At 39.2% G+C, this 25,389-nt stretch overlaps 1 protein-coding gene across 1 annotated transcript; it reads right to left on the bottom strand.

The window, feature by feature from the left end:
- Positions 1-1,266: 1,266 nt before the first annotated feature.
- itgb3a (integrin beta 3a) lies at positions 1,267-23,870 on the bottom strand. Its single transcript, XM_072442887.1, has 14 exons — positions 23,790-23,870; positions 22,237-22,429; positions 21,104-21,356; positions 19,915-20,077; positions 18,889-19,050; positions 17,503-17,598; positions 17,332-17,421; positions 16,240-16,374; positions 15,166-15,595; positions 5,239-5,461; positions 3,828-3,946; positions 3,597-3,716; positions 2,382-2,548; positions 1,267-1,430 (listed from the first exon to the last, which is right to left on the bottom strand). Exons 2-14 carry the CDS (start codon positions 22,331-22,333, stop codon positions 1,365-1,367), a joined length of 2,121 nt encoding a protein of 706 aa, XP_072298988.1. The 5' UTR covers positions 22,334-22,429; positions 23,790-23,870; the 3' UTR covers positions 1,267-1,364.
- Positions 23,871-25,389: the final 1,519 nt, after the last annotated feature.

Here is a 25,389-nt window from a genome sequence, read left to right as displayed (position 1 = left end):
TCCCTTTTTTGGGAGGATGAAATGAATGGAGACATTTCTTTCTAACTATTTATAATACAACAATAAACTCTTGAATGTAACTAACTCTTGTCCCATTACATTTGTAGTGTTTTTGTCACGCGTCTTCCCTTGTGCATGTACAGCTGCTCTGTTACTAAACTCAAGGCTTGGTCGCGTGGTCAGTTGTCGGTTCGATTGCAGGTCCCTCAGGGTGATACTGCCGTTGTGTCCTTGGGCAAGACACGTAACTTACCTCTCTGTCCGCGTTAAGGTTGACAAAAGCATCAGATATTAATCAACACTAAAACTCGTATCGAAAATGTAACATTAGAGCCTTGAAAGTAGAAAAGTGCCACAAACTTGACCATTTTGTGTACGATAACTGATCAAATACTTTCAAACTGTAAAAAAAGGTGTTGTTTTATTGTAAGAGACACACAAAATGAGAGCGTGAGACACAGACACAGCAACATCACAAACATCTTTCTTTGGTTCTCCTGGAAATCTACTTTGACGACGTGACGATGGAGTAGTGAGTTAAAATAGCCAAGTATTGCGTTAAAATCTGAGAAAAGGAGTTTCTTAAAGCTCAAACGCACGGATCATACCATTGACGCCACAAAAAGTACCATAACACAACAGCAACTTGATCATTTACAGGTTTGTACGTGCACCGCTTGTGCAATTGCTCTTAATAAAACAGTAACAGTGCAGTGACAAACAAGTATTTATATCTCCACCGTAATAAAACATGTAAATAACACTTGGATTGAGATAGTTTACAGTACATTATCGGTGTGAATCGGTGTCGTTCCACTGCAGTATGGCGCGTTTACTTTGAAACCATTAGCGCTGCCGTGTTGCGTCCAAGGCGTCGTCGTGACAACAAACCCGCCCGCTCGTCGGTTCACGCCTCTAAACTGCACTTTTCAAGCAGTCCGATGAGTTATTCCTTGTTCCCTTTGTCCGATAAACTGTTGAAAGTTTGATTATCACTTTGTTTCCAGCTCTTATTATTCGCGCTTACTGTTGTTGTGTCCTTGGGCAAAGCACTTTGCCATAACCTGACTCTCCTGACTACTATGTACATTGGGAAGGCTAATGCTAATCTTCAGCATGCTCAAAAACACATTTGAGTGCAGCAGCTTGACAGATCGTGAACAGCAGTTTTTGGCACTTAAAAATCTCTCTTTACAAAATATACAATTTGCAAACACACATAAACCGTTTTTTGCTTCTTTTTTCTCCCCTCCTGCTACTACAGTTAAGCTCCAGTAGTCGCACAGCAGTCCTCCGCCCAGACGCTCTACATTTTTACATCCACCTCTGTCTTGACCCCTGAGATTTGCCTCCGTGAAAAGTCTCTAATTGCCTCGGTAAGCGACGTTGGTGAAGGTGGAAGTGGCTCCTTTGTACAAGGGGTTGTGTGTCTGCAAAATGAAGCACAAAGACAGCGGTTTTAAGTTAATTGGTGTTCAAACGAAGGTCGTAAAAAAAATTTGCTTTGTTTTTCCCAGTTGCTTTGTGCAGTTGCAATGAGCTAAATAGGAGCAAAACAAGAGGCAAAACTTTCAGAAAAACACCCTTGGAATTACTAATACTTCTACTAATACTTCCACTACTACTATAACCTTTTTTGACACTAAAGGCTACTTTTATAATAATAATAATCATAATCATAATAATTTTGTAATCTATAAATTCCAGTATATATGTGTGCATGTTGTTGTTTTTGTCCCATTAACATGCGATTTATATTATTATTGGTTAATTTATTATCATTATTATTTTTGAGTAGGGACTGGATTTGCGGAATGTTTTATATATATATATATATATTTTAAATTAACGTGTTCATGTTGATGGCAAAAATGTTCAGGTATGGCATATAATTAATGCAACATAAAGCATCTTTGAGTGTCCTCAAGGCCTGGACTGTGTACATTTGGGTGTATTATTCATTAAATAATATATAATGCTAAATCACTAAATCTCAGCCGACAATATTTCCATTTTGGAATATGGAAATGACTTAATAAATGTAAAATTAAGTAATTTCAGTTCATTCTCGAAGTGTTTCTTTTATTTATTTAGTTTTTATTTCTTTCTGGTTGTTTATGTGACACTAACCTTCCTACATAATTTCATAAAAAATGAAGATTTCACTGTTATTTGGCTGTGAATGATTGTAAAATTGCGATGTTTCCTCTCACAATAAACTCATTTGAAAAAATGTTTTAATAAATGCTGTAACGTTAACCAATACTAATGCTTCCAAACTAGATAGCAATTTGTGTCAAAATATATATATATATTACTCTGCTTTTTTCCCATCTGCATCTGTATACATCATTCTCGGCGAAACCTTCTCCGTGACTCACCGTGTCCCACTTGGCTTTGGCCCGTTCCTCCTCGAACTTTGCGAACTCGCGCCGGTCGTGGATGGTGATCAGCAGTTTCCAGATGAGGAGCGCGATGAGCCCCAGCAGCAGAATGGCCCCGGCTACTGCCAGGGACACCACCAGCACGTCAGCGCCCTCTGGACAAACTGGGGCGGGACGGGCGGAGCCAAAGGTGTGGTTAATGCCGCGGCGATGTGTTTACGACAAGCACGGGGCCTTCTCTTTTAAAAACAAGAGCGCCTCATCCTCCCGAAGGACGAAGAGATCTCATTTGCGTGCGCAGTATAATCGATGATGTGCTTCAAGGGCTCTCTCATACTAGCATTAATAGTCAGTTATTGAGAGATTGGGATGGAACGTTAAAGGTCAAATCTGCCATCTTTACGTACTTAATAACAACAGTAATAACAATCCATTAGTCTTATATTACCCACACTATTAAATCTCTGCACTGGCTAACTACAACATTTTGAATTGATTTTAAAATGCAGTTACTTGCTTCTAAAGTTCTTCACGGCTGGTACCATGCAATTCATCTAATTGTTTCCTGTAGGTGTGAGGGAGGGCCCTCTGGAACGCTCTCCCTCTTGACATTTGACAGGTGAATTGACTTTTGACTTGCATTTGAAAACATTTCTATTTAACATTGTGCAATAGTTTGTCTATCTGATTTTTCGTGTGAAGCCCTTTGGAACTTTGGAAGTGAAAAAGATTTTTTATTTGTATTATTTATTTATTTGTTTATTTGTTTATCTATTGTTTATTTGTATATTTATTTATTTAATAATTTATTATATATATATTTTTTATTATTATTATCTATTTCTTTATTTATTCATATTTCATCTCATATAACAGGGATCCTTGTGACAGTCCTAGTGTCTGGGTTTTGTTGTGTTTTTTTTGTTTTCCTGTTCATGATCTGAACATTTCCTGTTTGCTTCAGGACAGTTTTTACTGAGTCAGATCTCATGACTCTTTTCCTGTATTAACGTATATTCCGCACTATAAGGCGCACTTAAAAGCCATTAATTTTCTCCAAAAATGACAGTGCGCCTTATAAATGAAACATGATCGAAAATAGACAGGCCGCCTTATCCAGTGTGCCCTATAGCGTGGGAAATACGGTACAAATAAACTAGTCATTCTACTACTATTACTACTACTACTACAAGTAATCAGCTGAGCCCATACCTGGTTCTTTGACCACGTACAGGACGGACTTCCCACTGTCGTCCTCGTAGTACTGGAAGTGCTGCACGCAGTCGTTTTCATCCTTGTACGAGCAGTTGACCGCGTTACTGCTCTGGGAAACTAAACCGAGCGAGAGACAAAAGGCTGTGATTGTGTGACATCAGACAGAGACGGAAGAAGGAAGGAAGTGGGAACGACTACGAAAGGGCAGAGTTCATGTTCATAGCTCACCTGCGACTATAGCTTTGCCCAAATTGTCCACGACGTTAATTTCGTCCCGGCAGATTCGGGCGCAGCTGTTGTCGTTGACGTACTGTCCTCTCTTGAAGTGCTGACACTCCACACACTGCCTACGGAAACAGCAAACGTGCATTATTACTACGCCGTGTGTAGTAATACTGGTCCGGTCTGGAAATAAGTAGTTTCAGACTCTATGGCACGTCACGCTTCACGCACGCTATATTCCACCTCCTATCTTTAACATCTCTAACTTGTTTATAACCACAAGGCTGCAGAAGTGTGAAAGCAATCTATATTCAAAACGGTGACTAATAATGCGGTGTGAGTGTTTCCTTGACTACACATTCAGGAGAGAATAGTGGGTTTAATCTCCCTGAAGCCGCCGTTTATTTTTTTTCTTTTTGCTTCTTTGGGTCAAATCTGAAAAATATTGCCGTATTTTCCGGATTGTAAGTTGCACCTTTTTTCATAGTTTTGGCCGTTGTGCGACTTATACTTATATTTATACTTATACTGTGGAGCGACTTATATGTGATATTATTTGTTATTTTCACACTAGCAACCGCATTTAATACTCCAGTGCGACTTATATATGTTTTTTTCTTCTCTATTATGCATTTTTGGGCTGGTGCGACTTATAGTCCGGAAAATACGGTACTTGTTTTGAAAGTTGTTTTGATGTCATTATGTTTGTTGTCATTATGTTTGTTGTCATTATGTTTGTTGTCAGTGCTGAACCTCACCATTTTTAATTTTTCTAGGTTTATCATTTCACTTCCTGTTTGTAATTGATGACATCTCAGTAGGAAAACTAATCTAACGTTTGAGTAAATTATGCATAAACTTTGCCTGGAATGAGTGTGGTGTGATGTCACTTCCTGTAATTTTCTGTTGTTTTCTCCACAAATACCTATTCGATTGGTGTAAAACTATAATTTACATGTACAACAGGTATAAATACACCAAATAAAGTAAAAAGTTGAGTACAGCCATATAGAATGCACAAAAGCTATCGTTATAGACAAAATCCGGAGAGGCATTAGCAAAACCATGTTCAAAAGTAAACGAAAGCGCAGTGGAACAACCCGACAAACTAGAGTCAGAATACTTTTGAACGCACGCATGATTCAGTATCTAACATTTAGGGCTGTAATCATTTAGTCGTTTAGTCGATTAGTCGGTCGACATTGTCTTTTCTATGTATCTTACCCGTTTAAGACACCTGTATCTCTCTTATCATGTACAAGATGATAAAGTTTGGTGTGTGTAAGTGCTACTTTTGGGGAAGAAAACGTCCCTTATACAAAATCTAGTACTGCAAGTGGATTATATGAAATAAAACATCTACAGATATATTGAAAGCAGAAACATGAAAACTTGAATCGAGGCTGTGTTCCCTCACTGTTTGATGGTGCACGAGTCGGGGCAGGTGGGGCACTTCTCGCACTTGGCCCCGTAGGCTCCGGGCTGAGTGCACTGGCACACGCCGCACTCGCAGCTGCCCCGGCCGCTGCACAGGAGCCCCATGTCCGACATGCAGGTGTCGGTGCGCCGGGTGCAGTTGCAGTTCTCCCCTTTCCAGCCCTGGTCGCACTGGCAGGTGCCGCAGCTGCACTTTCCGTGATCTGCGGCGAGACAAGCGGTTTACGGCGCTGAAACTAGAACTGTCACAATTATAGTACCGTATTTTCCGGACTATAAGTCGCACTTTTATTCATAGTTTGGCCGGGATGCGACTTACTCCAGCGACTTATATGTGATATTATTTGTTATTTTCACACCGGCAACCGCATGTCACTTGTTGATCATTTTGGATGTGTTGAACGTGAACCAGGGCCGGCCCAGCCTATAAGCGAACTAAGCAGCCGCGTAGGGCCCCGAGGCGTTAATAGGGCCCCCAATCTGGCAACCCGTCGTATGCGAAGTGCAAGCGCAGCGTGCGCCACTAGTGTAGTAGCGCTGCTGGCGCTGCTGGCGCGGCAGCGCACACAGCGGTAACATAACGCACAAACCGCATTTATTTGTAATGACAATCTGGCAACCAAGACACCAAACCTGCGCTGATTGGTCAACTTCATTGTGCGCGAGCAGAACAAGAGCAAAACATAAACACAACACAACGTGGTCCTCATGTCCAGAGGAATATATCCCCCCGATGCCGAAAAACGAAAGAAGAAACTTCTTGACGATGTAAAGAAACTGCAAACTCAACAACACTCTCCAGGTATTGAACTTCTCTTACAAAGAGACGGTTAATGCTGCTGTTTGAAACAACACGATTCTGTCACGTTAGTTCGCTCTGGCTGGAGGCGACGAGAGCTCTGCCCCGCGCACAATATGTGTCTGAATGAAAGATAATAAGCTTCACATTTACACCAGCCCCGTAGTGTCAGCTGCAGGTGAGGCCGGGGAGGGGCGTCTATGCCCCGGTCACTAAGAGGCGGAGATCCGGACGAGCGCCGTCTCGTCCAGAACCTCTGACGTGAAACTTTGGAGTGAACAGTGTGCGGCCCCTGTCCCGGGCCCCTGTCCCGGGCCCCTTTGCAGCCTCAGTTAGAGATGAGCGGGTTTGAGTTTGCGTCCCTCTCTCTCACATCACCATGTGTGAGATCAATCGTGACTCGTGATGTCTGTTTGACTTCTTAAAGTGCAATGAGAGGAACGTAAAGGTTTATGCACGTAAGGTCCATCAGCCAATCACATCGCAGCATTGTTTCATGTCCAGTGTGTGGTGTTCTGATCAGAACAAACATTTATATTCTAATTCACTTTTAATAGAGCAATAAAACATTTCAATTTATTTAAAAAGCATCATTAAACTATTTGTTATAAATTATAATTAATTGTCAGTGAAAAATAACCAGACATATTATAATTACGTCTGTTATAGAATAATACTATATATTTTCATACAAAAGTGGCAAAGCTGCAGAAACGCAGTCTCTTCACTATAGCGAGGTTTGGACCTTCACTTCTCGTTCTGTTCATTCTCTGGGAATAACATGTTTGCACTGTTTTATCAGTGTTAATTGTTAATCAAGCAATGCTTATGCCATTTGTTTAATTTAATATAACTTGTTTTGTCACTTTAGCAAGAAGGAACAGTTGGGAGCTGTAAAAGATAAATTAGTAAGGATAACTATTAATTTTACATTTTCAGTTAAAATGAATCAATTTGATCAAAATTATTTTTCATAGCCAATATTGTATTGAGTAATTAAGTACCATAATGTATTAATAACTGGCTTTAATCATTTTCTCCTGGCACAGTTTCATCACATCTTCATTTTATAGCATTACAACCTCAACATTTTACTCTTACTTTAGCCGGCTGGACCACATTAAAATGCACCAGAAGACCCAAAAAAGGTCTGAAAATCTCTGGGGGAGGGCCCCCAGACCCCCCTGTTCATTAATTTAAACTGCTAATGTGGCTGTCGACCCTTAATGCCCACAAATACGCCCAAAAACATATCTGGGACGTGTGTTATTTGTTCAGGGAGTAGAGGTGATGTCAGCGGAATACCAAGTTGCATTGTGGGATTTAAGTTAGCAATATTTGAGCTTGTGAGGTGTTGAGAATAAACTAACTGGCAAACAGATGCCCTCGCGTTTTGGTGCGCTTTGTTAGCGTTGAAGAAAGTTCCCATATGTGAATTGTTTACTGACAATGGCAATAAAACAGATTCTGATGACGTGGTGAGGGGCCCCCAAAAATGTTTTCGCTTAGGGCCCCCTGAAGGCTTGGGCCGGCCCTGACGTGAACGCGCGATCAATTTAAATGGCTATTAGATTGTTTTATAGAAGTGCCATGACTCTGTTATCGCAAAGTCAAAGTAAAGCCAGTGTAACAATGTTGTTGAAAAATATGCAGTTATAAATAACCGCCGCACTCAGTTTGAAAAAAGACTAATTTAACAAACAATGGACAAAATGAGACACTTACTTTTTGCCATAATCTGCGTTAACACTTCTTTCCTTTGGATGCTACCTCATTACCTGCACATTTTTTATTCATTTTTTTACTTCTCCTGAGTTCTCTATGGTCCTGCCCAGCTCCAAGCAGCTAAAATTTAAGCAAAATCAATATTTATTGTATTTATTGTATTTTATTTATTTTAATATTGTTATTATTATTTTTGTACTATTATCATTATTATATATTTTTCTTTCCACAAGTAAGTTTGTTTTATGTACGTTTTTGTTGCTGTATGTTTAAAAAACAGTAAATCCTTTAATTGTTCTTTTCCTCGTGACAAACAGAGGAAATGATTCACGGTGAAAAATGCCCTGTAATGAGTTATGAAACCACATTCCACAAAGGACTTCCTGAAGGCGCAGGAGCAAGAGACTTCACTTCTGCTCATTACCAAACAGAAGTCTCATGTCTCGTCAGAACTAATCAGGGCCTGAAATTACAAACAGAGAACAAGCCGGTTGCTGCGTGATTATTATTATTATTTATCTCACTGGGCACGTTTACACAGAGAAGAATAATCAGATAACTAGAATAATCAGATAACTAGAATAATCAGATAACTAGAATAATCAGATAACTAGAATAATCAGATAACTAGAATAATCAGATAATGCCCTTTGCTCGGACCACACAAAAACAAAAGGGAATATCTGTGGCTGGAGTATAACGTTGGAACTCATTGGATTATAATTCAAACACATCAACTTATCTCTATATTCAATGAACAGTTTAAAGTAATAACAATCAAATGATATGAATTAAATAATTAAAAATAAATAAAAAAATCAACTACAACTACTAGAACTACTACAACAACAACAACTACTACTACAACTACTACTACAGCTACAACTACTACTACTATAGCTACAACTATTATTTAAAATAATTAAAAAAAAATTAAAAAAATCTTGTTTCTTTTTTCAATAAAGGGGCAGATATTTAAAAGATTTTTTTCAACTTTTCTCTGCTCCTTTTTGATTGTGATGGTCATTTATGTTAACGTAAATAACACACAAATTAAATGAATAAATAGATGTATAAATAATCTAATATTTAGTTCTGATGACAGTAACTTGTGTTTTCAGAGTTACAAAGTGCAAGGAATTGGGAAATATTAACACATTTGTTTGACCTTTTTAAAACAACTTTCTGTGTCAAACCGCTCGAGCCTCGAAGTCATTTTAGAAAAATAAAGGTAAGTACTTTTCATATATGTACGTTATCAAGCTTGACTTTCTATCACGGAGGAGCATTTTCAGTTTCTTTCTTCTTCTTTTTTCAGTTTTAAAATGTACGTAAACGCATCAGAAACACAGGAAACAGAACACAACGCTCAAAGAGACAAAACAAAAGAAATAAACGCAGACAAAAGACAGTATTATCCAACATAAATGTCCAAATGTTGTGAAATTTGACCATTTTCCGCTTAAGCCATGAAAGAATACACCAAAAGTATCCATACATCGCGTCCGAAGCAGGAGTTCTGAGGCCCAAATACTTACGGTGGCTCTGAAGTCCAATCCAGCTACAGCGCTTCATCGATCTCAGAGCTATAAATGCACGGGAATTTCCACGGAATTTCTTTTATCGATGCAAAACTCTGTCCGTCCTAAGAGAAAATGAGCAACAAACGCCGGTGACATCGACATCAACTCCTGCTACTACTGCGATAGGCTTTGTTGAACTTTAAACTTCTAATGTTGACGTTTTGGGTGAAAAAAACGCTCAGTACAATAACTTTTCAGTCCCAAAAGTGCCGGTCCACAGCTGATATGAGTTTTTATGACCCTGTAGTGAGCTTTTGGGGATGACTTTACTCTAAATCCGTTTGCGCCGCGTGGATTTTAGCAGGAGGCCCCAAGAAGGATTTACCCATTCATGATTAAGTCCTATCGCAGCAGGAGAAGGATCTGGTGGTGAAGTAACGGCAGCGGGGGCCAAAGTACACTTCTCTACATCTCTAAACTATTTACCAACAGAGAAGCTTTGTGCCTTTTGAGGCTCGGGCCCGGGGTTAATGGTTAACAGTGGGACAGTTACAGCGTCCGGAGTTCACGTGACAACAATGAAGAAGAGAGAGGAAGTAGAAGCACCAACTACTACCATTACTACTACTACTACTACAACAACTACTACTTCTACTACTACAACAACAACTACTACTTCTACTACTACAACAACAACAACTACTTCTACTACTACAACAACAACAACTACTTCTACACAACAACAACAACTACTTCTACACAACAACAACAACTACTTCTACACAACAACTACTTCTACACAACAACTACTTCTACACAACAACTACTTCTACAGAACAACTACTTCTACACAACAACTACTTCTACACAACAACTACAACAACTACTTCTACACAACAACAACAACTACTTCTACACAACAACTACTTCTACACAACAACTACTTCTACACAACAACTACTTCTACACAACAACAACTTCTACACAACAACAACAACAACAACAACAACAACAACAACAACTACTACTACTACTACTACTACTACTACTACTACTACTACTACTACTACTACTACTACTACTACTAGAGGTGGGTGATATTGACAAATATAAAATCTCGATATGCTCCTGGAGTACTGTATCCGGACACATGTCTTAAATGTATTTGTTAAGGTTTCATTATATGACAAATGCAAAATGTGCAGAAATATAATCTTATACCTTACATTTTATTTTACTGCAGCATCTTTTACTATCAACAACATACTCGGTATTCATATTTTGCACATCAGTATTATCAGCACACTACAAAGCACTAACTATTATGAACTCTGCGTGTTCTCTCCGTTTAACTGCCCTTGTGTTGATTTAGTGACATAAAAGCCCACGTTCAGTCACTCGCCAATCACACGGCTTTACACGGGGGACACGCGGGGGCCGTAGAGCAGGGGACGACATACAAGAACAAGTTAAAGTCGTCTCTGCTCGGTCGGAAAAGGGGATAAAAGATCAAACGAGTCCGATCGGAGCGCTGAGTACATCTTGGGCAAAGTGCCAGCGGAGGAATGCAAATCTTCCTGTTCTCTCTCTCTCTCTCCTAATATTTACGGGCCCCGGGGCCACGCTTGTCTACTCCCGTCTCTCTCTCTCTCTTCTCCACACGCCTCGGCAAAGTCAAGGAAAACAACAACCTCCGGGGCCGAAACGGAGAGATATCCAGACAAGAGGGCTCCGGGTCACGACGTACTGTATCTCCAACTGAACTTGAGAGAGACACTGTGAATATGTTCAAAGATGGAAATCAAAAGTGACGTAAGCGTACACACTTTGAACTGATTTACAATTTATAGGTTGTTGTTTTTTGGACATTTTCATACACTTGCAAACATTTTACACAATTTGTCAAACTACTCACAAAAATGCAGACAGCAATGATGTAACTTAAGATTTTAGAAGCTGTTTCTGAGTAAAAATCTATGGAAATGAGTCTTTAATCCTCCTTTTATTCAGGCAACTTTGTGTTTGAATATGGTTTAATCCTGGTTTGGAGCGGGATTTGTGGATTTGTTCTGGTTTGGATGTGGATCAATCCAGATTTTTACTCCGGTTGAGCTCCATATAATTGTTTATAGGTTTAATCAGATTCATGGACTGTCCTGGTTCCGGTTCGTAGCCTGGTTTGAATCTGGTTTCACACTCTCAGTCCCGGTGCAGACCTGGGTTAGGCCCGGTCCAGGTTTAGTGCTGGATTAATTCTAATTCCAAACTGACTCAGCGCAAGTACTATGTGGATTTTAGATGCAGACTGATTTAAGCAACAGCATGGACACAACTTTGAGGTGTAAAAAAGATCATATTCCACAGATTGAGCTGTCGCCATGACTCAATAAGCGTTTCCTAGAAAAACCTCTCGACTTGCACGTGAACCTCTGACCTCATCACAACACCCCGCTGTACTCTGACATTTCTACAGGTTTAGCTGGTGAAAATTACTCACCACGTTTAGCGCAATCCAGCCAAATGCAACAAAACAACGATGAGTGAATGGGGCTTTTTACTTCCTAATATGGCAGCGTTGATCGGAGCTTGTTATTCACGTGGATAGGTTTTATTACCGTATATTGTCATTTATAAGTGAAAAAAAGTGTTGTCATGATACTGCCATTTCAAACTGGATTTAAAAAAAGGCTCACTACCAATTTCGATAACAATATACCGTATTTTCTGGACTATAAGTCGCACCTTTTTTCATAGTTTTGGCCGGGGTGCGACTTATACTCCGGTGCGACTTATAGTCCGGAAAATACGGTAAGTCGTTTCTGTACTGTAAGATACGGTTTAGTTCAGGAAAGGTCCCACTTTGACTTACTTTTGTTACGTTATACAGAATCGATACAGCTTCAGTATCGATTATCTGGATTAGTCTGAAAACGCTGATTTATGAAGTACAATCCACCACAAACTAATTTTAAATTTTTTTTACCCACCAAAAAAAGCACCGTTGGACCTTTTACAGTCTACTCTATTTTTAAAACATGCACCACACTCAAAGGAGACATAATAACACCCACAAAACTCTTCAAACGACACAACAATAATTACACCTTAAAGCCTTAATAAAGCGTGAACACAGATTTCATCCATAGCAAACAAACAGTATTAAAAATATTCAGAATTACTAACTTATAATTAAAGAGTTATAGAATGAATGAAGTAGTTCTAAAGTCAGAATCACTTGTTTCTTTATGAATGAAATATGTGTTTATGCTTTCTTAACGTTTTCAACAGTAAAGCTTCTGGTGACGATGGATGTCCGAACATGTCAAAGTCTTGCAACGATAAAACTATCTCACAACAGAGACAAGAAGAACATATCCTCGAGCGACTGTTTCCTGTTAAATGCGAGGCCACGATGACTTCACAGAATGACACAAATAACCGCACGTCTTTAATCTGACGGGCCAGTTAAGCTCTTTTCCTATGACGCCGTCTCGTGCGCGCTGTTGTACTTCAGCGGGTCCAGGCTGTTACGACACCAGGCGGCTGTTAACGTTTTATTAGGGCGATTACGACGAGAGCGGAAGGGTTTGTTTCCCGCTGCGTGAGGCGAGAACCCAATCACAAAAGTAATTGAGCGCGTTAGCTGAGTGCACTTGATCGCGGTCGAGTTTCTAAACAGAAGATATTGGCATTAGCTGTTGTTATGGGGATAATAATGGTCACGCGTTTGAAGCGGTTGAAGTACAAGCACATTCAGGCGTTTATGGTTTAAGTCGAAATTACTTACGAAGAAGCACAAGCAGTCAACGAACTACATATTAGAACTATGTGCATGGTATTACAGCAATCACTATTACTGTATTTTCCGGACTATAAGTCGCACCAAAGTATAAGTCGCACGAGCCAAAAAATGCATAATAGAGAAGAAAAAACATATATAAGTCGCACTGGAGTATGAAATGCGGTTGCAAGTGTGAAAATAACAAATAATGTCACACATAAGTCGCTATAAGTATAAATATAAGTATAAGTTGCTCCCCGGCCAAAACTAAGGTTCAACTTATAGTCCGAAAAATACGGTACTACCGACCAAGTGTGAGATCAAAATATCGATACTGAGGAAAAGGCTGTACACCCGATATCGCTATGATACTACACACACAATAGAATGTCATTTTCAGCTCAAAATAATCATTGTGGTTGCTACGATAGTGATATTTCCTAGGTCTAATATAGGCCTAGATCAGGACCATTCTAGAACTATTCAGGAAAGGTCAAATACTGTCCGATTTATCTACGTTTATGTATAAATATGTGTTCAAACGCGTATTAGTTTTTTGGACAATCCCAGTCAAATGTAATGCAACTGTAACTAACAAATAATGCTGCACCGATTCAGCTTTTCCAGTTCTGATACTGATATCGATACCATGGCCTTGAGTATCTGTCAGTACTTGATATTAACCAATACCAGTACCAGTATACTATAACTAGTATATGTACTCCTGAAGCTTTGCATGAATAACAGTTAACAAATGATGAGACGTTATGGGCAAACATCAGTCTGTCTTCAGTTTGTGAAATAAGGCAAATACCGGAGTCCTAATCCTCCCGGCTGTGTCCCGATGTTGACTTTGATTAGTCAGGCTTAGCTACAGTAAGAATGTAAACGCAGCGAGGTGTTTACAGACGTGAGGATCTGAGTCAGCGCTGGCTCTGAATGGACAAAGGAAGGAAAAGGCGACAGTGCAACACACAGCGCCGAGAAACTGGAAACGGCTCTGAGAGATTTAACGAGAAACGGGAAGGAAAAGGTTGGTAATGATCCTGTTGCGTACATGCATCTGATATAAGTCCTCCAGCTGTATTATATTTGTGAACCTGGACAAATAACATACCTATAATTCATGGTAGCACTCTACGTAGACACACAGTCATAATATAGTAATAGGAAGGAAATAACGTAATAACTACTACAGCTACTACCGTATTTTCCGGACTATAAGTTGCACCTTTTTTCATAGTTTGGCCAACTTACTTGTGACTTATACTCCAGAGCGACTTATAGGTGATGTTATTTGTTATTTTCACACTGGCAACCACAAGAGGGCGTTCTAGGCTCTCAGCGAATCTGCACTTCCTCTACCTCCGGAGTTTGTGGAGTTGTTTAGAAGTGACACAGAGCAAGAAGAATTCAATGGATTTAGTGATTTGGGGTAATACTGATGCTTTGGTAAACTTGTTAGCATGTTCTTTATGCTATATTTATCTGAATAACTGTTAATATGTTACGTTAACATACCAGACACTTACCACAGTTCTGTCTGTGCCTCATGTAGCTGAAGGTGTTAGCGTTAGCATACGTACACCTATTCACCATGTTCTCTAATCTGTTATTATTTTAAATTGCATTTCAAGATGAAACGTCTGTTCTTGGTCTTGGATTTATACTCCAGTGTGACTTATATATGTTTTTTCTTCTCTATCAGCTGTTTTGCTGATGGCAATGTCCCAAAAGTTAAATAACGATCCACGGGTGTTACAGATTAAAACTATGTGGAAGACAAAAGCATAAATTGTCTTCTTTAAGGTATTTACGTGATATTTCATTGCAATTTCTTCCTTTTATTGCAGTTACCATGCAATTTCCCTCCTATTACTATGTTATTACGGTGTCATAACATTGTAATAATAGTAAAAGTGATACTGCGCAACGCCAACTTGAACTGCATGGTTTTGCTTGCTCACTTTGCATACATTTTGAATTTAATTGGATATAAAAACACGTATATTGAATTTTAAAAGTAAGCGTTGACCGAGGCTTAACCAGTGTGTCAAACCAGTGCTTTTCTCGACTCACCGGAGCACAGCGCCCCCTTGAAGCGCAGGCAGTTGAAGTCGTCGCAGTGGCAGTATTGGCCCCACACTTGCCCGAACTCGTTTGAGTGACAGGAGCACTGGCCGCACAGACAGTCGCCCCGCCCGCTGCACATGGCGCCGCCCGACTTGGCGATGCAGTTGGCGTCGTCCGAGGGGCTGTAGTCCTCCACGGAGCACTCGCAGCGGGGCCCGAGCCTGCCCGCGTCGCACTGGCACACGCCGCATTCGAACGTGCCGTTGCCCTGGCTGCAGAGGGCGCTGTTGGGCTGAGCGCTGGCTTCGCAGTCGCAGGCGCAGGCGAAGTCCACGGTGACCTCTAGGGAGTCCTTGAAGCCCAGGGGTTTGATTCTAAAAGTGCGACTCTTCTCTTTGGGGCAACTGCGCAACTGGGCCTCCACATTAAAAGATACCTGGACAACAAGATATGTTTAAGATATTTAAATAGAATTATTGTTAACAGCATTCTTTGTGGTGCGTGTGTATATAAGGACGGTCACTATCACATAACGGTTGAAACATGGTGACTGAACGCGTCTAGATAGAGAATATTTACAAATAAACCGTACTTATCGATAAAAATCCGAAATTGTTTATGCCTTTTTTTGACATTTCGATTTAAAAATTCCGCTGTTTTGGTTTTTTCGTATGTGTTCATGCCTTATTGTCATGCATTATTATGATTATCAAAATACAACTACAGTTATTTTTCATGTTGACTGGTTACGATTAGTCAAATGAAGATGCGTTTGTTATCTTAAGTTCGAGAGCAGGACCACACCCCTTTCACGCTCCTTCCTGCAGGCCACACTGTTTAACCATCCGGGTCACACACATCGGAGTTTGTGACTTCGTGCCCCTCCCTCCAACCCTCCAGCCAACAGCCCTTATCGCCAGAAGCCCCAAAACCACATCCATTTCTGTACATTTGTGCGGTTCATGTTGTTCGTATTTCAATAAACACTTTGCATCGTAGCTGGGGGGTTTTCTGGATACGAACATGCACTATAGTATTTTTGATGACGTAAGATGTGTAGGTATGTGATTGGGTACGTACGGTGTCTCCTATCTTGAGGCCGGAGCAGGATTTGACCCCAGGGATGACCTCTCCGTTGAGGCAGTTGGCATTGAAGGCCAAGTTCAATTCTTCTGGGACATCAACGAAATCTAGCTCCACTTTAGACCGGATTTTCTGTCCGAGATGCAAAGAAATGACAAGTTACAATGACATTTGAGCTTCAAACTAGAGCAGAAAATACCGTAGTTGAAGGTGGCCAGCCAGAATAAATTAATGTACATTCTTCTTACTTTTCTGCTTCTTCCTAATATTGATTTGACCCTTTAGCCTTTACAGAGAGGTTATTTTTGCTGTGTCTTTTCAGTTGGATCAGCTTGTTTTATGTGGATGCGTTCAAATACACAGAAACTAAACTTGACTATTTGAACATAAAGTCTAGTGACGTCAAGATTATTTGGTTAACCGACAATTGTGATTATTCAAGTGCCTATGACAGGTTTTTACGATCACACCCCTGCTCTAAACATTAATTCAACAAAATAAAGTTGCTCTCATTTATTTATATTTGTCAAATCAAAACAATTTTGACATTTCTTTGCCCAGTGTTTGCTGGGTAATTTCCTAGTGTGATGTCATCAATTGCAAACAGGAAGTGAAATTATAAATCTATTAAATTAGCTATTCTGGATAACATTTTTATAATTTTTAGCAAAACTCAAAATGTATTCATCTTAACTGCAATTTACTTTGATGAGTAGTCCAACCTGTTATAGGCACTTTAAGAAATGAAAGGGTCATGATTCTGAGTCCAAATAGTCCAAACAATACACCTGAACGTAAACTACTTATAAATCTGTTTTTGTCGGATTAAGTTTTTCACTCAGAAAGCTTAATATCATAAAGCTAGTGAAAAATAGTAACTTGAGAAAGAAAATGAAAGCTTATATTATTGCCTAGCGATTGTGAAAGATTAAATGTTAGGGAAATGCCGTGTACAACATCAAGGAGAAAGTACTTTTTTGTCCGAAGTGTGGATCAACGAACGTCAGAAATTGGGAAAGCAAAATAATATCAGTGAGCTGGGTTGTCAAGACGACCGAGCGGCACAACGACGCTCTTCTCTGTATTTACCGCGTAGGCTTCCTGAATGAGTCCGATCACGTTCCCAGAGTCCTGGTCGAGCATTCCCACGGTGGTCCCGGGAATGAGCTGACTGTACTCCTGAGAGAGGGAAACGCAAACGCTGATTTATTTGCCTCAAGCGTGAAGTTTGTTGTTCCATGGCGGCGGCGGTTTGTTTACCTTGTACAGAGGCACCACGTAACCGGTCACGGCGAAAATCAGGTTGATGTTGTTTTCGGACATTTTCTCGTTCATAAGCGCCAAAGAGGGATAGTCCTGGAAAGACATTATGAGTATATATGCAAACAGAGCAGTCAAAACATGTGCACAGTCTGTATTTCATTTATTTAAAAACTGGATTAACGTAATTATGTCTGTATTGAAACAACTACAAAATACATGTGATTTTCTTTTTTCTATCTTAAACTATCTTTGGGTTTCAGCTTCTTGTTTTAGGCAACCTGTACCAACACTTGCAGAATCGTTTTTTTTTTTTTACGGGACAGTCAGATATTGATTTAAAATATTATTAGTTTAACACTTCTTTGCATTGTTTCCGGTTCAATGGTTATTTTGTGTGTTTTTTTTAATTACCAAAGCAGCTGTTATTTTAGACTGAATTTATGTCATTTAATTTTTTTGCATTTTTGAATTGTGTGAACTGTTTTTTTTTAAACATTCAATCAAGTAAAAAACACAAATAATATTAATTTATTTTTTTATTTTTTTTAAAGTTACAAAACACCCTGAAATTTTAAAACACAGTACAAACTGAATAATAAAGCATTTTATTATTTCCCATAGACTTTGAAAACAGTCTATTTTTTAACACAGATTTTATTTACATAATTGTCATATGTAATGAATATTTTTTACTTTGTATTGTATGTTTAAAAAATTAATGTTACTTAGTGTTTTTATTACCAAAGCACATTTTATTTTACACTGAATTCATGTAATTAAATTTTTTTGTATTTGAATTATGCAAACGGAATTTTTTTAAACATCCAATAATGTAAAAATATTAATTAAATACAAAACAATAAAATAATTGGTTTGCAAAACACACTTAATATTAAAGCATTAAATTCTTTCCATAGATTTTTAAAACATTGTATTATTATTTATAACACTGATATTTTTTTTACATCACCGTCATATTGAATTAATGTATTATTTTTAACTTTGGATTGGATGTTTAAAAAAATCCAGTTCACATAATTCAAATGCAAAAAATTAAATTGCATAAATTCAGTGTAAAATAAAACCATTGGTAATAAAAACACAAAATATCCTTCATAGTTGGGACGCCGTGCACATTTCAGCGGATAATTGTGAATTATTGGCTATTTTCTCATTCAAACTGTGTAATATTTAGTTTAAAATGGTTAAAAAGTCCTCACTTTATATAATTCTGAAACCCATGGATACAGTTTTTCCTATATCTTATAATGTAATGGTTTGGGGTTTGTTCTTATAGTACAGTTGCATTTGTCTTTGTATGAATTCAAAAAATGAATAAAAATAATAACTAAAGCATGAGAGTGGTGAATGTGCTCATTTTACCAACACCGTGGTTTTGTTGTAGACGTTGTCGTCGTCTAGGTGACACAGTCCGTCGTTGGGTTGGACGATGCCCGCGATGCGTCCGTCCAGCGCAATGTGGGTTTTGGCGTCCGTCGTGAAGACCAGCAAGTGCGAGGCGTCCGGGCGCCAACCGATCCTGTCCTATAGCAGCGGAGAGAGCAGAGAGAGAGGCATTAGCGCTCTTAAAGGTTTGTGGTTTGACACAGGAAGTCAACTGCTCTACTTTTTAGAGGAACGCTGCCGTTTACAAAAAACAAAATCAAATCATTTACATATGTTGTAGTTCAATGCTAAGTACCATAAAAATACATGTTATGTCTTCTTTAACTAAGACATTAACGTGCACATTTTAGCAGATTATAGCAGATGATAATCGTATTCATGTTTGTCAATTTTGCCCTCTTCCTTGAATGTGCACATGACGACAGGTAAATTAGCAGGTCGTTTGCAGGTCGTTTGCATGTAGTTTGCATGTAGTTTGCGGGTCGTTTGCATGTAGTTTGCGGGTCGTTTGCATGTAGTTTGCATGTAGTTTGCGGGTCGTTTGCATGTAGTTTGCGGGTCGTTTGCATGTAGTTTGCGGGTCGTTTGCATGTAGTTTGCGGGTCGTTTGCATGTAGTTTGCATGTAGTTTGCGGGTCGTTTGCATGTAGTTTGCATGTAGTTTGCGGGTCGTTTGCATGTAGTTTGCGGGTCGTTTGCATGTAGTTTGCGGGTCGTTTGCATGTAGTTTGCATGTAGTTTGCGGGTCGTTTGCATGTAGTTTGCAGGTCGTTTGCAGGTTGTTTGCGGGTCGTTTGCGGGTCGTTTGCAGGTCGTTTGCAGGTCGTTTGCATGTAGTTTGCAGGTCGTTTGCGGGTCGTTTGCAGGTCGTTTGCAGGTCGTTTGCAGGTCGTTTGCATGTAGTTTGCAGGTCGTTTGCGGGTCGTTTGCAGGTCGTTTGCAGGTCGTTTGCAGGTCGTTTGCAGGTCGTTTGCAGGTCGTTTGCAGGTCGTTTGGTCACACCTTGCACACCACGGCCTGCATGATGGCGTCGAATCCTCCCTCTGGAGAGTCTCTGTTCCTGGACACCTGCTGCTTCTTGACCTCTTCAGTGAAGCGAGCCACAGTCTCCGTCAGCGTGAGCACGTGCTTGAAGCCAAACTGCGCCTGGCACTTTTCGCTGATGCTGCAAAAGTGATAAAAACAGGAAGGAAAATAAATAGATCATTATGTATTGATAAAAAACATTCTTGAGAATGTTATATCAACTCAGTAAAACTGATGATGATGATAATAATGAGTGAAGAAACGTCAAGTGTAAGATTTGAAAATGACTGAATGAAGTGCAAGTTAGTGATCAACTATCATTTGAACATGAAAACACTTTCAAAAGCATAAAATGATTATTATATAAAATGATAACCCATACATAAACAAAGTGAAAGACTCATATTCATTTACATATTTAGCAGATTCCACTGTAGAATTCTGACTTGCCTCCAGTTCAATTATGGAGCTCAACAATGAACGTTCACCACATAAATTTCACTTTTGATTTTCCCATTGACTTTCCGAAAAATATATTTATTAAAAGGTTGAAAGTTTGCTCTGGGCAAATCAGCTATGTGGTAACTAATGACCACAAGATCTATAACTTCATTTGAAATCTCTTAACAATAAGAAACTTAGCCGAAGTTTAGCTAAATTGTACATTTTAAATGTGTTTTTTGTATCACATTGAATGATGGGCACTTTGACATGTGTTATACAGACACACTAATCCACCCTGTGGTTTAGGACTATTGAGACTATTATTCATAAAAACTGGACTGACTGTGTGTTTGACTCTCAAACAATATGTGTCGAATGTAAAACGCCATCAATAGAAACCGTTGATTCCACCTGTGGAGCTATTGGCTGCAGTTAAACAAGCCATAACAAGGGGACATGTGTGATGGGACAGAAAGAACTGTTAAGGACTGGAATGAAATAACATTGGACATTTATCAAACGGAACAAATAACTTATGCACTGAATTGAAAATGGACACATTTGCTGGACATTGGGACAAATGGGACGGTACAAACGAGGACATTATGCCTGACAGTCTCTGAAACCACGTCGGACTTTAAAGTGAATGAGACTTTAGAGCTCCATAAAGCCTGGAGAAGACTGTGACGTGAGTGGAACACTGAGGTGGAACAGCACGTACCTGGAGCAGGGGTTGGCGAGGGCCTCGGGGGGAAAGGTGTACATGTACGGGGACATGGTCTTGTCCACAAACGCCCCGAAGCCCATGCGCAGGTTACTGGTGGTTTTACCCATGGCCTGAGCCAGTTCGTTGCCGAGGGTGACGAGTGTGGCCAAATCGTCCTTCATGGAATAGGACAAGTCCATGAGGTAATACAAGTCCACGGGATAATCCTCCACTTGTTTGACGGACACAGTGAAGCGTTTACTGTCGCCTGGGAAACATCAAACACTATTTTAGCTTATTTTTCATATCTTGATTTTTGATTGCATACTTTGCTGTTCTTGAACTTTCCGTTGCAACACTGTAAGCTTCTCATTGTGGGACAAATAAACTTCACAGTCTCAGGTGCTTTAACAACAATGAAACACTAATATGTTAAAAAAATATGAATAAAAAAATAGTAAGAATAAATAAATAATAAGAATAATCATATAAAATGTAATGAATCAAAAAATGTTTTAAAATTAATACATGCCCTACTACAACACATTGGAAATACTGCTGTTGATTTCAGTTTTTTTTTTTTTTAAAATTATGTCAGTTTTTATGTTGATCAATGTTGTTTATCACTAGTTATTTAGAGGGGTATTTTTTGTTAGTTTTCTGGTTGTATTGTTGTTAATTTTTGTAATATTTTATTGTCGTTCATAAATGTAAAAAAACCTAAAAAAAACATTTCAAATATCGACACACTTCTTACTACTATATTTTACACAAACAAATCATCATTGTTTTTATGGCTGATTACTTCATCTTGTAATGAAAGTTGTTGTTTAGCAGACATACAAACAAACGCAAAATCTGTTTCGAGTTGCAAACTGAGAGCAACTGTTTTGAATGAGAAAAATTGCAAAAAGACAGATAAATCTAGACTATTTCATTTCTATTCATAAATTAGTAAAAAAGAAAGAATATCAACGAGGTCTATTGCTGGAATAACTGTACTACATTCCGACACTCTGATATTGCAAATCTAAAAGTTACAAACATATATATATATATATATTTTTGATTAAAAGAGTATCTGGTTCAGTATCTGGTTCAACATTCAAGTCTTTTCCACATGTGCCGTCTCTGGAAGCAGCTCGTACCTGGCCGAAGCGCCATGTGTATTCTCTGAGGCCGTATCTGCGTGGCGGTGCTGCCGGACGCCTTGTCGCTGAGCGCGGCGTCCGCCAAGACCTCCATCGTGCTCAGGGGAAACTCCACAGACCCGCAGCCCAGTTCCACCAGGTTTGTCTTCAGGTCGCAGCGGGACGCACGGGAGCCCCCTTTACCAAACTCCTGCAGGGAAAACACAAGAAACATTACAACACTGAAACATAAACATGCAAAATCAGACGGAATAATAGAGTCGTAGAATAAAGTCGGGCTTTTAAAACCAGGTCAGGGGCTTGGACTAAATCAGGACTAAACTAAACTGAAGCACGTTTAAAGCATGTGTGAAGTATGAACGGCACAAGGTCTCACGTTTGAGCCCAGTGTAGTCCCAATGTAGACTTGGTTTGGTCCCGTTTTAAAGTCCTGGTTCAGTCCCGGCTGCTGTAGTCCAGGAATAGCTCCGAATTTTGTCCCAGTTTAGTCCCAATTTTGATGTGCAACAGTTCTTCCTAAACGAACCACTTGACTGATGTAAAACCGATAATGATCAATATTTAACCAAGGTACGATCGCATCAAATTAGAGCTGCAACTAATAATGTTTTGCTGATCGATTCATTGAGTAATTATTCTTTAGAACGCGAAAGGCCTGTTGATATTACAGTTTGACTAAAATTGTACCAAGATAAAGCTGAAGTGAAGCTGCTTGAAGTTGGACGACTCATTGAACTAAAATGCAGTTAAGATCAATATCACACTCAGAAATTACCCAGCAAACACTGGGCAAAAACTCATCTAATGTGACTTTATTTTAAATTTGGCAAATAAAATTGTAAGAAAGTGACATTATTTTGTTGAATCAATGTTTAGAGAGTCAAAAAAGTTGTTTCTTTGTGTAAATTCTGTATAAACTTGGAAAGACTGGAATGAGTGTCCCTGGTGTGATGTCACTTCCTGTCATTTTCAACAGATTATTCAACATTTTCTCCACATATTACTGCTCGATTGGTGTAAAACTATAATTTATCTGTAAAACACAAAATAAATTCAAAATGAGAACATCATAATACGCACATTAAGGACATTTACAGTCAAAATATGTTTTCGTTAAAGGTTAAAATGTCACTTTCCATGTCATTTCCCTGTAATTATATCTCTGGCTGTGAAATGACACCTCTTCTCTTGGTCGTGATGTGTTTTGGAGCCTGTATATCGACCAGTAAACGATTATTTGATGACTTTATTTCATTTATCAATCAGTCGTGGTTCATCTATTACCTTCTTTCACCCCTACACCAAATGAAGCAACAATCTGACAAACGATAAAACATTTGCACGTCAAACCAGAGCGGTTCCACTTTCAAAACAGCTTCGACTATAGAACCAGGTCCAAACTAGTTCGAAAACTTTTTGTTCTTTTGACACAGAAAACTTGGCTCTTATTGTTTCTCGGAATAAGCACGGACAGGCCGTCGCCGGGAGAGGAATGGCGTTTCTGTCCGGACACGTTTGACTCCGCGGAGCAGCCGTCGCGGCGCGTTTACCTCCTGCGAGCACCAGGCACAGCTCGGATCCACGGCCAGGCACTGACGGCAAGTGGTCACCCCTCGAGACGTGCAGATGTTGGACCCTGCAATCGGAAACATAACACGCAACGTAACTTAAACTGAGGATTATGATGCAAACAATGAATCTAAAAGTGTGGTTTTGCAGTCACTTGTGCAAATCAGATGAGATGAATGTGTTTTACTGTCAGTCGACTCCTTCGGGCTTTCATTTCGAGTGCAAAGTAAGAAAATCAAAGACGGGATTCAAATAAGACGATGGCTGGAGTCGACTGAAGAGATTCTTGCTCTGTGTATCAGTGAATCAGCTAAATGTGCGACGTGGCGCTGGCTAAAGCTCTCAAAATGACTAGGATCTGGTGCAAAAACAACTTTGTGCACAGAAAATAACTTGTAAACTGCTTCTTCATGAGAGAAAAGGCGGTTTACCGTATTTCCCGGACTATTAGTTGCACCTTTTTGTTTGGCCGGGTTGCGACTTATATGTGATATTATTAACACATTATCATATCATTTTGTTTGTTGATTTCACAAACCGCATTTCACATGTTGATTATTTTCACCTAGGGCGCTCTAGGCTCTGAGCGACGCAGAAGAAGAATCTGCACTTCCTCTTCCTCTGGAGTTTGTGGAGTTGTTTAGAAGTGGCACAGAGGAAGAAGAATTCAGTGGATTTAGTGATTTGGGGTAAAACTGATGCTTTGGTAAACTTGTTAGCATGTTCTTTATGCTATAGTTATCTGAATAACTGTTCATATGTTACGTTAACATACCAGACACTTACCACAGTTCTGTCTGTGCGTCATGTAGCTGAAGGTGTTAGCGTTAGCATACGTACATCTATTCACCATGTTCTCTAATGTCTGTTCTTGGTCTTGGATTTTATCAGATACATTTCCCCCAAAAATGCGACTTATACTCCAGTGCGACTTGTAGATGTTTTTTTCTTCTCTATTATGCATTTTTTATACTCTGGTAAACGGTCTGATGACTATGGAGATAAGACTTTGTCACTATCTCCCAATTTGATCACATCCTGGATATGTTTGTGTGTTTTTAACCCTATAAACCCTGAAAGCAATGTCAAGTTGCAACATGTACAATAATTATAGTCAAAATAGGTTAAAACAAAAACAACAAACGAACAAAATAACAACTCCGCTTAAATTGTGCCGATTAACAGACACAGATGATTGGTCGTTGTTGGAGTCGGAAGGCGCAGAATGGCAACAAATTGCTTTCTGATGAAGAAATTACTTAATCTGTGTCTCGTAAAGTGCTTTGAGAATCAAGAAAGTGCAATAATATTAACAATATATAAGAATACGTTTGATACGTGGTCAGTGATCAGTGGTTATTTCTATTGCACATTGAGACTTTTGAACACATTATTAACCAAATGAAGGTTGAAATATGGTGACTCGAGGCTTCTAGAAAGATATTTTTTACGAATAAAGTGTATTAATGAAGAAAATGTGAAATAATGTATTCTGTTTTGACATTTTGATGTAGTAATACTGCTGTCTTTGTCATAAAAAGTCTATTTGTATGTGTTTCAGAGTCTGTACAGTCATGAAAA

The sequence above is a fragment of the Eucyclogobius newberryi genome, unplaced genomic scaffold (assembly GCF_026437365.1).
Source record: "Eucyclogobius newberryi isolate DKJ021-1_F unplaced genomic scaffold, fEucNew1.0.hap1 SCAF_13, whole genome shotgun sequence".
Lineage (NCBI taxonomy): Eukaryota > Metazoa > Chordata > Actinopteri > Gobiiformes > Gobiidae > Eucyclogobius > Eucyclogobius newberryi.
The sequence above is the reverse complement of the archived record's forward strand: the minus strand, read 5'-3'. Positions and strand labels throughout refer to the sequence as shown.

Coding starts and splice junctions, on each gene's coding strand:
- itgb3a (XM_072442887.1), bottom strand. CDS start 22,333: ATGGAGGTCTTGGCGGACGCCGCGCTCAGCGACAAGGCGTCCGGCAGC. Junction 2,549..3,596: donor GTACGTGGTCAAAGAACCAG/GTATGGGCTCAG, acceptor GTCCCGCCCCAG/TTTGTCCAGAGGGCGCTGAC. Junction 1,431..2,381: donor CCAAAGCCAAGTGGGACACG/GTGAGTCACGGA, acceptor TTCATTTTGCAG/ACACACAACCCCTTGTACAA.